Raw genomic sequence first — 13,162 nt, forward strand, 5'->3', positions numbered from 1 at the left:
CAGGAAAGAAAACACATTTGTTCTTAAATAACGTCTTACATCATCTAACCAGCCCTTCCCTCACTGAATCGTCTCTGGGTGGCCTGTGGAAGAAGGCGCATAAGAAAGGGTGCATTGAAAATGGCTCCTCCTAGCTATAGGAAGGTACTTACCTAACAGTACCTCTGGGAGCTCACAAACATGGGCCTGCCAGTTGCCCCCAAGGCAACAATACAAACTCCACTACATGAATCTCTAACTGGGTCTGGAGGCTGGTATACAGAACCCTCAGGAGTGCCAGAAAGTGTTCTGCTTGGGGACTGGCAGGAGGCGAGTGGGCAGATGCTAAGGAGAGAAAGGAAAAGATAGAGGCCTGGAATGCAGAGCAAGGAAAGCCCTTAGCCTGGCCAGCCTCACTGTGAATAGGGAGGGAGAACAAGGGAGAGCCCAAGCTCTGCACCTTGGTGCACAGTCTCGCAACTGCAATGTATGAAACAAAAGGACAATCACACAGCTCCGAACCCGGTGCAAGGAGGCGGGAACCACAGAAGAAAGCCCTTTTTGATCCGACGTGTTTTCCAGAACAGCGGAGGCTCTGAAGGTGGGTGAGCGAACCTGACACACCCAGTCCAGGGGAGCCTGTTCCCCCAGAAACGTTAGCAGGTTTGGATGAAAAACAAGGCTTTCAATCTAAGGAACTCTTGCCCATTTTTGAGTAAATATATAACCTTACATGGCAGGCCTGGCTCAAGCTGGTGTAAGGGCCTCGATATCAATGTCTGCACTAGGGGCCAAATTCTGCTCTCGGATGATCGCTGATGTAACCGAGAAAAAACGTAGCCCTTATGACTCCCAGCTACGCTGAAGTGCCTCCGTGCAACATGTTAATAATGCTCCACGCCTCCCAAGAACAGCTGTGCCAGGCGTGTTGGGGGAGAGAAGGTGCATAGCATCTATTTTTTAAAGAACCTGAAGAGTGAGATTCTTCCAAGATTGTTGTTTATTTCTTATTATTTTCTTGAGGGAAGAAGTGCAATTTACCTGGTACCAGGCTATCGCATTCCACCAACACCTCACTGGCTTGGGTTTTCAGTGGTGGCACGATTATAGTTCGGGGGTTCCCACTGTAGTGGGTCTCTGGTACCCCTTTTGTATCATAGGTGTTCCCATTATTGTGTGCCCCACGGTGTTGCACTGAATAGGGGCTGTTGTTGCTGGAGGAATCGGAGTAGGGCGAATCGTGCACTGTGACACAGCTGATGACGTTTTTTCTTTGCTTGGATAGGGTGCTGAAAATCAAACAACATGGAAGATAGTGAATAGGCAAGAATTGTCTGAATACCAACATTCCATTCCATCCTCAGCCTGCTCCTTTGACAACGGGGGTGCTCACAGGCTTAAAGTGAAGCATGTGCTTCAGTGCTTTGCCAGATCAGGGCCACCTAAGCCAAATCCTGTGCTTCTGAACTCACTTCTTACTATTCAGGCAAACCTCCATTGAAGTCATGTGAGTTTTGTCTGAGCAAGGACTGAGTAAAATCCTGAGTCTGCATCTTATAATTGAGCTTACATGCACACCTTAGAATAGCGCTCACACAGACTGCTAGACTTATTTCCAAGCTATTTACTACCTCTCGGCAGGAGAAGCTCAGTAGATCACACTACACTAAGTTGCATTTCTTACCACTCACACAGAAATGCAGTGTCTCCCTCCCTCCCCCAGCAAAGATTTAATAATAGATGTTACAGTGAGGTTTCATATGATTAAAATTCCATTTTTACAAAATATACAACATTATATTTACTAATGCACTATACAGCATATATATTCATACATACTTGAAACGAAAGGACAGCTGAAGAAAATGAACAATATATATTTTGCTATGCAGAATCCTTGGGTTTTATTCTCTTACTTGTTAATTTGCAACATTCAGTAATTCGCAACAGGTCTCCTGACATTAATGCGAATTACTGAGGTCCTGCTGCACCTAATCTATCTACAGCATCAAAGAAGTGATTAAAAAGGAACATCAACATCAACATTTCCAGGATTATTGCTAGAAGTTCATTAGGCTAGACTGCACCCGCGCTGTTGGGATTCGCTCCACTACTGTGTCTAATTATTCCTGATGGTTTATCCTTCCCATTATGAGCTTGTTTAGAGAAAAAAGAGAGCGAGGTGGGGGATGGGAGAGAGGGGGAAGATTTGCTTAAATGGCTCATATCCTTGACAGCGCACAGACCTTGACTACAGAAAATAGCTGCTATGTTTCACTGATTGCATTATGTTGTTATGGCAACTGAAGTTTTTAAAATGATGAAAAGAAATGGATAGCGCATAAAGAGCTAAGTAATTAGACTCAGTAGTGGAAACAGTCCCAACAGGAACAAAAGCACCATATAGAAATAACAGTACATCTCTTAACCTCTTGAGCACAACTCTTTTTTTCCCTTTATTCCCTTCCCCACTGAGGCTCAGTTCAATTCCTTCCCTCTGACACGTTGTTAAACTCAAGAGAGGATCTGATTATTCTGGATTCAGCCACCGGTGGGCATTTTGCCCTCTTGTCTCAGCATTACTAGCTATCCCAGTTACTGTAGGCAAATGCTGCAGACCTCCAGACCAGCTTGCATTGCAGGCAATTTTTATTTATTTGTGCATGTATTTATTTATTTATTTATTTAACAGTGCAAGAAAAAGTGAGCTACGCCTCTTCAGCAGCATTATTGATTTCACCACATTTCACTGATAAAAAGCCTTTCCAGCAGCCTTCCCGGGTGGCAACTGCCCAGCTTTCCCTTTGCTTCTTGGGTTTGAAAAGCTTTTATTTCATTTTTTGTCCTTCAAGTGAAATGTCCACTAATGTGCTGCTTTAAAAACCAAATTCTCCAGTGCCTGATTCTGCAATGCTTTCTCAGGCGAGTAATCCTTACTCAGGGAGCTCCACAGATTTCAAAGGCTTTATGATGATTAAAGGAGCACTTAGGAAGCCCAGACCTAGATTAGAGCCTCATTGTTCTAGGCACTGTAGAAAACACATAGTGACAGTCCCCGTTCTGCACTTACAATTTAAATAGACAAGACAGATAAAGGGCGCGAGGAATGGTGACTCCATTGTACAGATGGGGAACTGAGGCTCAGTGAGATTAAGTGATCACAAAGGAAGCCTGGGGTAGAGCACAGAACTGAATCCACTCCTCCCACGAGTAAAGGACTTCTTTTAAAGGGCTTTCAGTAACAGACTGTCAATTTAATCCCCTCTTCCATCAAGAGACGGACAGGGTGCTGTGTTTGAAATGGAGAGAATAATGGCGTGTCTTAGAATGACAACTGACTTATTTGAAGGAAGATGTAACAGTTTTGATATGGTGCTGCGAGAAAGAACATTAAGCTGATAAAAATGACTCTGTCATCAATATTCCATCCGCCTAATAGAAATGCTGTAATTTCACATTTACGAGTATCTGTAATATTTGCCCTTTGCAACTGCCCTCTGCTGCCTGTGAAAGAGAGACGTTTGTTCTCTAACACTGAGTGTTATTACATTTTATAAAGAAAAATCAAGTCACTGAACTGTGCTCTGACAACTGATAAGGTTCTGACTGCATTTCTTTTATAGCTCCTTCCTTACATATGGGACTTAGTGGCTGAGCTGTAAACATTTGCTCCTGGCTGATACTTGGTATGCAAGGGGCTCAGCTGTGGGAGTGGAAGTGCACTTTTTCCTAGACATGAAATCTCTGTGTTTTATTATTCTAGAATTTTCATATTTTATGCCATTTTGATTGAGAGATCTTGAAGGCAGGGTCATCTTGTTGTTAGACATTGGTACGTTGCCTAGCGGAACAGGGCTGGGGCCACCAGCCTCTTCCTATTACAAATAACAACAATAACGACAGTGTTTAGTTATTTTCTTTTGCTACAGGATGTAAGCTGGCATCATCAAGGAAAGAACTGTGCTTCCATCAGCAAAGTTTTCCTCCTCGAGGTGCATTGGTTACAATAAGAAAATCAAGTGCACTAGAAATCAAACATATAAAATGAACAAAACCCCAGCCCTCTAAAGAGAGGGAGGAGTATTATGATCTTCATTTTACAGACGGGGAACTGAGCGAGACTAAAGCTCCAATCCTGCGAACACTTATGCATCTGCTTAACTTTACCACTATAAGTAGTGGCAATGAAGTCAATGGGATGACTCCAGGTAGTAACGTTAAGCACATACGTAAATGTTTGCAGGATCATGGCCTAACCATTCAGCAAGGTGCCTAACTTTAAGAAAATGAGTAGTCCCACTGAAAATCCAAGTTGATTTGCTTGATAAAAGTTAATAACTATAATCAGTGTTAGAGCCCATACATCGCTCCCTAGAGAACACAGAAAAGCCAAATGGGACTACTCATATATTTACAACTAGGTACCTGCTTAAGTACCGTTTTGAAGTGGGGTCAAAGATATTCAGGATGGGATTTTCAAAAGCATCTAAATGAGTTAGCTGCCCAACTTACACTGAAAATAAATTGATTTCAGTGGGACTACTCTCAGATTTAAAGTCAGGCATCTATTTCAACAGGCCTTTTGAAAATCCCACCCTGAAACTGAGGCCACACAGGAGCTCTCTCTTCTCAAAGCCTTCCAACTAGCAAGTGGTTATTCGCCCTTCTGATTTCTCATGAGAGTCGGATATGGGCATTCAGTCCATGACCTGCCGTGTTACAGGACTAGACCTGGCAGACCTACATGAATCTGGGAAGGGGTGTTAATTCCTGGCTCACTGAAAATCAGAGGGCCTCTGCACCTTGTCACACGCCACTAAGGTAGCCTACTTGGCAGGCTTTCTGTATTTCTATAGCACAACTGCAGCTTTCTGTGGAAGTTCCAGGTTATTCAGAAACACAGTTAAAAACATCGATGTGGCTTGCACGCTTCTTATTACACCTGTGTATATTCATGGCTGCTGCCTGGACAGCAGCTCTCCCTGCTGCAGTCACAGTAGCCCAGGCATGCAGTCTTGAGAGGGGTGGCAGTCCACCCTCACAGATTAACGAAATATCCATTCTGCAGCCAGGACTCCATTCTGCACGGTCATGCTGCTCTTACCGTAGCATCTGCAAAAATTGCCTTTTAAGATGACTATTCTTTATTAATTATAAATCCCTATATGTACGCCTAGTGTTTTTACCAGGTGCATAGAAAGACAAGTACTCTGCCCTACAGAGCTTGAGATCAAACTCAGACCACAGAACAGTTCACGTCCAAGAGGTATGGAGACCCTGAGCATGTCTGTGCTCTCAAACATGCATGGACAGCTTCCGGTGACTTCCATCAAAATGGCCTGGGTGCAGCTGAGAGAAAGAACCAGGCCCCTTTTCCAAGAGGAGATCAGCATAGCAAGGCTTGTGGGGTTTCAGAAGGGATTTGAAGGAGGAAAGGGAAGATGGTTGGTGCACTGGGAGAAAGTATGAAGCCAGATGGGACATGGGGGACGGCCTGGCCAAATGGTGTTGTGATCTGGCCCAGGGGCAGTGATGTGCAAACATTCCCAGTTGTGCCGCCCCCTTACCAGTAACAGAATCTGTCTGCGCTGCCCCCCCTCCCCAGTACTGCACTGCCAAGGCTCCCTCAGCAGTGGAACCTGGGCTGAAGGCGGAGCTGGGGGCAGCACTGGGGATGAGGGAGGAAGGAGCTGGGGCTAGAGGTGAAGCTGGGATGTGCTGGGGGTGGAGAGGGAATGAGGATGGAGCAGAGGGCGGAGTGGAGCTGTTCCTGGGGGCAGAGCAGGGTTTGGGGGCAGAGCAAGGTTGGGGTGGAGTGGGCCTGGAGGCAGTGCAGGACTGGGGGCTGAATGAGTTTCGGGGTGGAGCTGATCTGGGGCAGGGCGGCACAGGGCTGGAAGAGTGGCGCTCCCTACCCGCCCCCCCCATGGGGGCTGGCATGGGTCTGGAGACAGAGCAGGACTGGGGGCTGACTGGGGTTGGGGGAAGAGTGAGGCCAGGGTTGGAGCACTCCCTCCCTATCTCCCATGGAGGCTCTCCCTGGCCCTGCCATGCTACCCCCTGAATGTTCCTCCACTCCCCCGCAAGGGGGGCGTGCCCCCAAGTTTGGGGACCACAGTACTAAGGGCTGGCACTGCAGCCTGTGTAAATCAACATTGCTCCATAGAAGCAGAGTTCTACCCACTGAGGATCGGGCCCTAAGTCTTTTAGGACTGACAGTTTTTCATGACCAAGATCTTCTTTTCCTAACTGAGAATATCAAGTCCCAGAAGACGCAAATGTAACACATTGGTCAGTATGTGTCAGGGCCTGTTACAGCTCTCAGACTGAGAGTCTGGCTCCTTAGCTCAAACTGTAGCAACTCATGCTTCCAGCTGCGGAGGCTCCCAGGTTCAGGCCCTAGGGCTGACAAAATTGGCAGTCATTGCACAAACAGACCTTTTGGTTCATGGGCATTTACACCATACCACCTTACCTCTCTAGAAACCACATCACGGTACATTCTGACATGGCCCAAGGCATAGAACTGGGCTAAGCCTACAACAGCTCTCTTCTATGGCTCTGAAGGCCCACTAACTTGCAGTTTTCTGAATTGTTGCCACTTCAGAATGAACCACAATAATCCCTATGCAAAGAAAGTTTACCCACATAAACCCACAAAAACTAAGGAACTCCCACGCTAAGGCTGAAATCCCCTAACACTGAAACATGACTTGCCACTTATTTCAGTGCTGGGACCTTACGTATCTTTGCCATTCCACCTCCTCACCTGACCTCAGTAGCGTAGCTAGCGGGGGAGTGGGGCAGCGGCCGCTCCCCCACTGAGCACAAGTGGCACCTTGTCAGTGTCTTGGCGCCTTTTGAATTTTCCCGTTGAGGGAACAGGGGGAGTGATCCAAAAAAAAAAAAAAAAAGGCACCACCCGCTGTGGCGCTTTTACTCACCCGGCGGCGCACCGGGTCTTCGGCGGCACCTCGGCAGCGGAACCTTCAGTGCCGCCGAAGACACCCGGAGCGAGTGAGGGCCGGCCACCGGAGCGCCGCCGGGTGAGTAAAAGCGCCGCAGCGGGTGGCACCTTTCTTTTGGATCGCTCCCCCTGTTCCCTCCACCTGGCTACGTGGCTGCCGGACCTCTGACCTGTCCTGCTATTCTCGTTTCACCTCTCTTTGTGCATCACACAGAACTGCACAGTCCGTGCTTGTGAAAATGAGAAATATTCATTAGAAATGATGTTGAGCCCACTGGCTCTGTTTTCACTTGTCTGAGACCTAACCCGGCACTTGAACTTGGTACACAATGAGCTGTATGTGTGTTCATCACTCCCCTCTACTGGAGGGAGTCAGACTTGCTAAAGCATTTAGCAGTGTGTAATGGTTCTGCTACTGCAGGCCTGGTGAGAGAGCTTCTGCTGGCTGTTATTTCAAGCATTAGCTGCCTGGGATGGTTTATTTGTTTACTTGTTTTAGAGAAAGGATACGAATTCTAACTTTGTTCTCTGATGATTGTGATTAGTCAATGTATAACAACATTAATAATAATACCATTATATATTAAATACTAAGGGTGAAATCGTATCCCCATTAAAGTCAATAAGAGTTTTGCCCTTTACTTTAATGGGGACACGATTTCATCCCAAGTGCTGATGTGTATATAAATTAGACAGTACTTTTTTTGCTTTATGCTTTATACCAGGGATTGGCAACATCCCTCGGCCCATGCCGCTTCCCGCAGCCCCCATTGGCCTGGATGACAACTGGGAGGTGAAAGGATCTCATGCTTCCTTGTGGGTACAACCGCTGCTTCTTTTCTCTTTTAAATAGTCCCCTTCTGAGCCAAGGAATCATCAGTGTTTTCTTTTTAGAAAATTGTTGTGAGGGTGGTTGTTTTTGTTGTTATAAAGTCACGAAGGGCACCTCCTCACTGCCCTCCTTTCAATCACTTCTTCCTGCCATGCTCTGCTACGCTAGAGTTAGCGGCATGTGAAATTATACCTCCTGCTGCTATTACCACTGGCCTGGTCCTGTGTGTCATTCATTCACGAGCAGCGCACACATTATCTCTCTCGCTTATATCCATAATTTATTCGTCCCAAGATGCATTTGTGCTTCTGTTCTATATTTAAGCTGTTTTATTTTTCCCCTGTTAACTTCAGAAGTATTTAATCAGCTGAGTATGTACACCTAAAAAAAGAACCTACAAAATGAAAAGTTATGGAGGGGCTACACAGCTCACGCGACTGTGAGTGAGGAATGCTAGCTGTCAATCTGGCTGGCTGCCTTCCATTGCCATAGAATTGGAGGACTTTATTATAGAAACTTACAAAAATGCCAAGTCTCTCAATTCATAAGAAATCTGTAAAATCTAAATTCTGTTTTGAACTTCCTCACGCCTCCAGGGAAACCAGTGGGACCTAAACTTCTCTCTCCAGAGAAATAACTCACAGAACTGCTGTTCTTCAGCACAGCACAGCACAGCTCATCTTTTCCCGCCTAAGCATGCTGAGCTCAGGGAAGTTGCTTTGGAAAAGACAATGAACTGAGAATGCCGTCTAGAGATCTCTTGGTGGTAAAGACCTCGTACAAGCTTTACTCTTCTCCCCTTTAAAAAGAAAAGGAGGACTTGTGGCACCTTAGAGACTAACAAATTTATTTGAGCATACCTTAGTCTCTAAGGTGCCACAAGTCCTCCTTTTCTTTTTGCAGATACTGACTAACAGGGCTGCTACTCTGAAACCTGTCTTCTCCCCTTTGTAATTTATGGCAAGGACGTTAATACCAGTCTCCAGTAGGTGGCACTCTTTTGTAATACTACATTGGAAGCCACATGCTTCCAAAGACCCATAGGACTTCCCATGGAAACTTTATAGCTCCCTGCTGCTTCTGAGAACGGGGGGATTAACAATTTTTTAAAATATCTGTTGATTTTTAGATCATTATACAAAGCTATACCTATCAACAATGTAAAATACACAGAAGAAAAGAATTAAACCAAGTCCTGGATTGCCTGTTACACCGCCTTGGTGACATCTCAAAACTTTCACTTGCACACCTGTGTTTTTCATTACATAGGAAAGAAATTCTTCCCATAACATGTGCAATTCTCCTTATTCTTACAAATAAAGGGTCTGACCCTCCTTTATTAGAAAGCCACTTTGTACTGCCCTGGCATTGCAGAAGCACCTTAAAGTAGGAGTAAACTCTCACTTTGAGACTCCTTTATTCTGCCAGAGCACGGTGAAGGGGCTTCAGCATAACTGAGAATCAGGCCCAATATATGCAGGTGGGACAATTTTGTCCATGTCAATATTACCGGTCTTTTAAAATGGGGACATAAGAACTTTTTTATCTGCTAAGGATCAACCTCTTTGCACAACCATGGACACCTGAAAAATTATTTATTTATATTTTGGGGTGGGGGTGGGGGGGAGAAGACAACTTTCTAGTCCCAGGGACTCAAGGAAAATCACGTAATAAATTTAGGGCTTAATCCAAAATCAGGGAAGACAGTGGAAAGACTTCACTGACATCAATGAGCTTTGGGACAGACCGTTAGTTCTGACTCAATTAGCAAATTATGATCTCATACTAATTCTGTAACATTTGACCAAAAGTGTCTAATATTAGGACATTGCCAAATAATGTGTGCCAAGTTATCCCCTTGGCTTTCATGCTACCAGCACTCATCGTTGCTGAACAGGCTAAAATTTCCACAAATACATACGAGTCCAGTAAAGCCTTTGCAGGATTTCCAAGTGTTACAATTTTATTTTAGGCCAATTTGTAGCCCCTGTTGTACAGTCCTGTATAATTGGCCATTCTCTCCCATCAAACACATGTATTTAATTTGAATTCTCATCTTTCTTTGAGAGACACAAGAAAGATGAGGAGGAGAAACTTAGCTAAAGGTAACAAACTTCAGACAGCACACTACAGATTAGATCCTCAGCTGGTGCAGAGCTCACTTGACTCAAATAAAACTACTCTGTTTTACACTAGCTGAGGATCTAGCCCTAGATTTGGCCATGCCAAAGGGTCCCAAGCAACTTGACTTCAATCTCTCTGATGCTTTCACCGAAGATAACTCCCTCATCCTGGACTCTCTTCTCCCTCTGCTTCTGTGACTCTAGCCCTTCTCTCCCTGCCTCTCCAATCATTCTGCTCTGAGTAGAGCTGGTGAATTTTTTTATGTGAATAGTTTTTTCAACAAAAAATGTAGATTCAGGTTGAATCAGAAACATCCATACATTTTGTTTCAGCATTTCAAAAATGAAATGTTTTGATTTTTCATTTGAGAAAGACATTTTGTTTCAGAATTTCCCTCAATTTAATTAAAAAAAAATTAAAGAAAAATATTTAAAACCCTAAAACCAAAATGAAACAAAAACAAATTTTGGGTAGAACAAAATGTTTAGTTTGATCTGAAATGTAGTTTTTCCAATTTTTCATTTCCTAGAGAAAAACAAACAAAAAAAATGTTGCAGTCCAATCCAAAACCTTTTTTAAAATTATTATTATTTTTTGGTTCAATGGCCAAACAGAAAAATTGATTATTCACCTAGCCCTAGTTTGGAGCTTCTCCTCTGCCTGCTCTCTGTCAATGCCCTTGAGGCCTCCGTCCTCAGCCCACTCCTATTTTCTCTTTACAAGTTATCCCTTGGAAACTTCATATACGCTTCCATGCTGGCATCTCCTAACACTGCCTCTTCTCCCTGGACGTTTGCTTTTCTCATCCAGCCTCTCCTCTGTCTCCCTCACACACTAGCATGGATACTGTGCTTCCAGTTCAAAATGTAACATGATGAACTCAATCCCCATTCTTTCCCCTGAGTTCTCCATTTTCCATCCTTCACGGTTCCACCACCCTCTTGTTCACTAAGCCTCACAACATTAGTTTTCAACTTTTCTCTTTCCTTGTCCCTGCAATATTGGCTGTTGCCAAAGAAAAAACCTGGCAGAATCTAGCACCATCTCTAAAATCCATCCTTTCCACTCCTTATCCAGGCCTTGGTCATCTCTCATCTGGACTGCCTCTCCCCCTCATCTGCCTCTCCCCCTCATCCTCCAGCTTCCAACTTGTTCCCTTCCAATCCAGATAATCTTTCTGGTCTGCCATTCCAATAATCCTGGAAGACTGTAGCATTCTTCTAGATAGATTCTGGGGGACTGGACTAGGCGAGGGGTTCTTTCAGATTTTTCATTCTGTGGATCACTGTCCTCTTAACCATCCCTTCAGGGCTTCTTGTTCTAAACTTCTAGGCCCTGCAGAAATCCACACCTCTTTACCTCTCTGATCTCCTCTCTTCCCCCGGCCAGGCCTCTCAGCTTCCCTTTGTATCCCTCTCCCACTCTCATCTTTGTACCTTCTCCCATGATATCGCCAATGGTTGGAATACCTTTCTCTTACTGCACCTGGCTTCCACCCTCTCTTCCAAATTCTTTCCTGAAATACACTTCTTCTGTGAAACCAACCGACCAAAGAACTGTTATAATAATTATTTACAAAAAAAATTGTAAAATATCCGGCTCTGCTTTGTGATCTCTCCATCTTTCCAGTCATCTGGTACATGACAGCCCTGATTTTGAGAGGTGCTGAGCTTCCACCACCCCAACTGAGATCATATGAGTGCTCAGCACCTCTGAAAATAAAGCCCTGTGATGCCTGGTTTCTCTATACAAAGTTGTAAATTCACGGAGGTAGGCACCATCTCATCTGTTCTGTACACATTTTCAGTGCACTACTAATAATCATCACAGTACTGAGATTCAGAGATATAGATATCTCAAATGATTGAAGGCCAATCTGCCGTGGAGCAGGTTCTAAATAAAGATGCTGTAATTTTATCTTTTATTATTGAAGGGATAAGGTTAGAAAATTCGCAGCTGAGTTAGTAGCACAAAGATTCTGTAATTATTCAACTATTTGCAAGGCTAGTTCTCTGCAGTTCCTAAAACAGACTGACATTTTGTGACTGGTGTAGGATGGGGAAGCTTAGAGTGCTCAGGCTTTCACTGTGCGCATGTGAGGAAAGGTCCTGAAATGAGAGCCTTGGATAGAGAAGTCCTCTCTTTATCCATGGAACAAGAACAGCAAAGGCAGTTTCCCTGTACCACTGCATCTGCTGTGACTGGGTTGATCAATTCTATGAGAAGAGGGAAGTTCAGTCTTCATGGTCCACTTGTTTTTTGTCTCCTTGCTGAGGCAAACATGGGGTGCTGTAGTGGGATGGTCACCCCGCTCCGGCCCTGAAGGGGTTAAAACAGCCCTGGGAGACGGCTGCCTGGGGGAGCCAATAGTAAAAGCAGCCCCGGAGAGGGCTGTGGCTGGGAAAAGCTAGGCTGCTTAGGGGAAGCAGCCACAGCTGGGGCCACGCCCCAGTCAGGCCACAGCTGGCCCTATAAGAGGGCTGAGGGCCAGGAGCTCTAGGAGTCTCACTCTAGTCCTGGAGTGGGAAGGGCTAGCTGCCTGAGAGTGAGGTACCTGAAGCGGAGCAGTGCTGGGTAAACCCCGAGACTGCAGGCCTTGATGAAGGCCTACAAAAGGTACTGGGGCTGCAGAGGGGCAGCCTGGGGATAGGCAAAGGCAGCAGGTCCTAACCTCCTTGCCAATGATGAGTGGCCATGACAGACTGTAGAGTTTTCCCCAGTAAGCGGGGGCTAGATGATGACTGGGAGTACCCAGTGAGGCAAGGTGGGGATAGAGGATTGGGGGTTCCCCTGGGAGGGGAGACCCAGAGTAAGGGGGTATTGCTGGGGGCAGAACCCTGAGTTAAAGGGACACGGGGCCTGAGGCAGGCGAGCCACCAGCCAGCAGAGGGCGCTCCAATGCTGGAAAAGAGCTAATTCCCAGGATGACCAGCAGGAGGCGCCGTGCTGGTGAGTTTCTCTTCGCTACAGGTGCCAATTAGTTCTAAAAGTGGTGATATTTTTTGTGATATGACCACCAATGAGAATTGGACAGATACTCCTCACAATTTATTTCACCTAATGAGGTATTCATGACATAATCATTCGAGTTTTTCAAGACTAAGTTAGGAGAAGCACTGTACATGGAAGTAATAGTGTGGTAGCCTTCTTGACAGAGGCTGAGGACTGGACTAGATAGGATATTCTCTGACCTTTTCATTCTATGGATAACCTAGAAAGAGAGATCTGATCTTGAACTATCTGCTCTCCCAACCCCAATT

General features: G+C 45.3%; 1 protein-coding gene across 3 annotated transcripts in view; it reads right to left on the bottom strand.

Annotated features, from left to right (window-relative positions):
• HIPK2 (homeodomain interacting protein kinase 2) overlaps window positions 1–13,162 on the bottom strand; it is a 189,991-nt gene that overhangs the window by 13,463 nt on the left and 163,366 nt on the right. For all 3 annotated transcript variants that reach the window (XR_012636370.1, XM_074940362.1, XM_074940376.1), the window contains exon 13: window positions 1,021–1,268. Coding sequence is in view for 2 of the 3 variants with exons in the window: in XM_074940362.1 (XP_074796463.1) it covers window positions 1,021–1,268 (248 nt within the window). In the remaining variant the exon portion in view is untranslated. The remainder of the gene's footprint in view (window positions 1–1,020; window positions 1,269–13,162) is intronic.

Source organism: Natator depressus, chromosome 1 (assembly GCF_965152275.1).
Source record: "Natator depressus isolate rNatDep1 chromosome 1, rNatDep2.hap1, whole genome shotgun sequence".
NCBI lineage: Eukaryota > Metazoa > Chordata > Testudines > Cheloniidae > Natator > Natator depressus.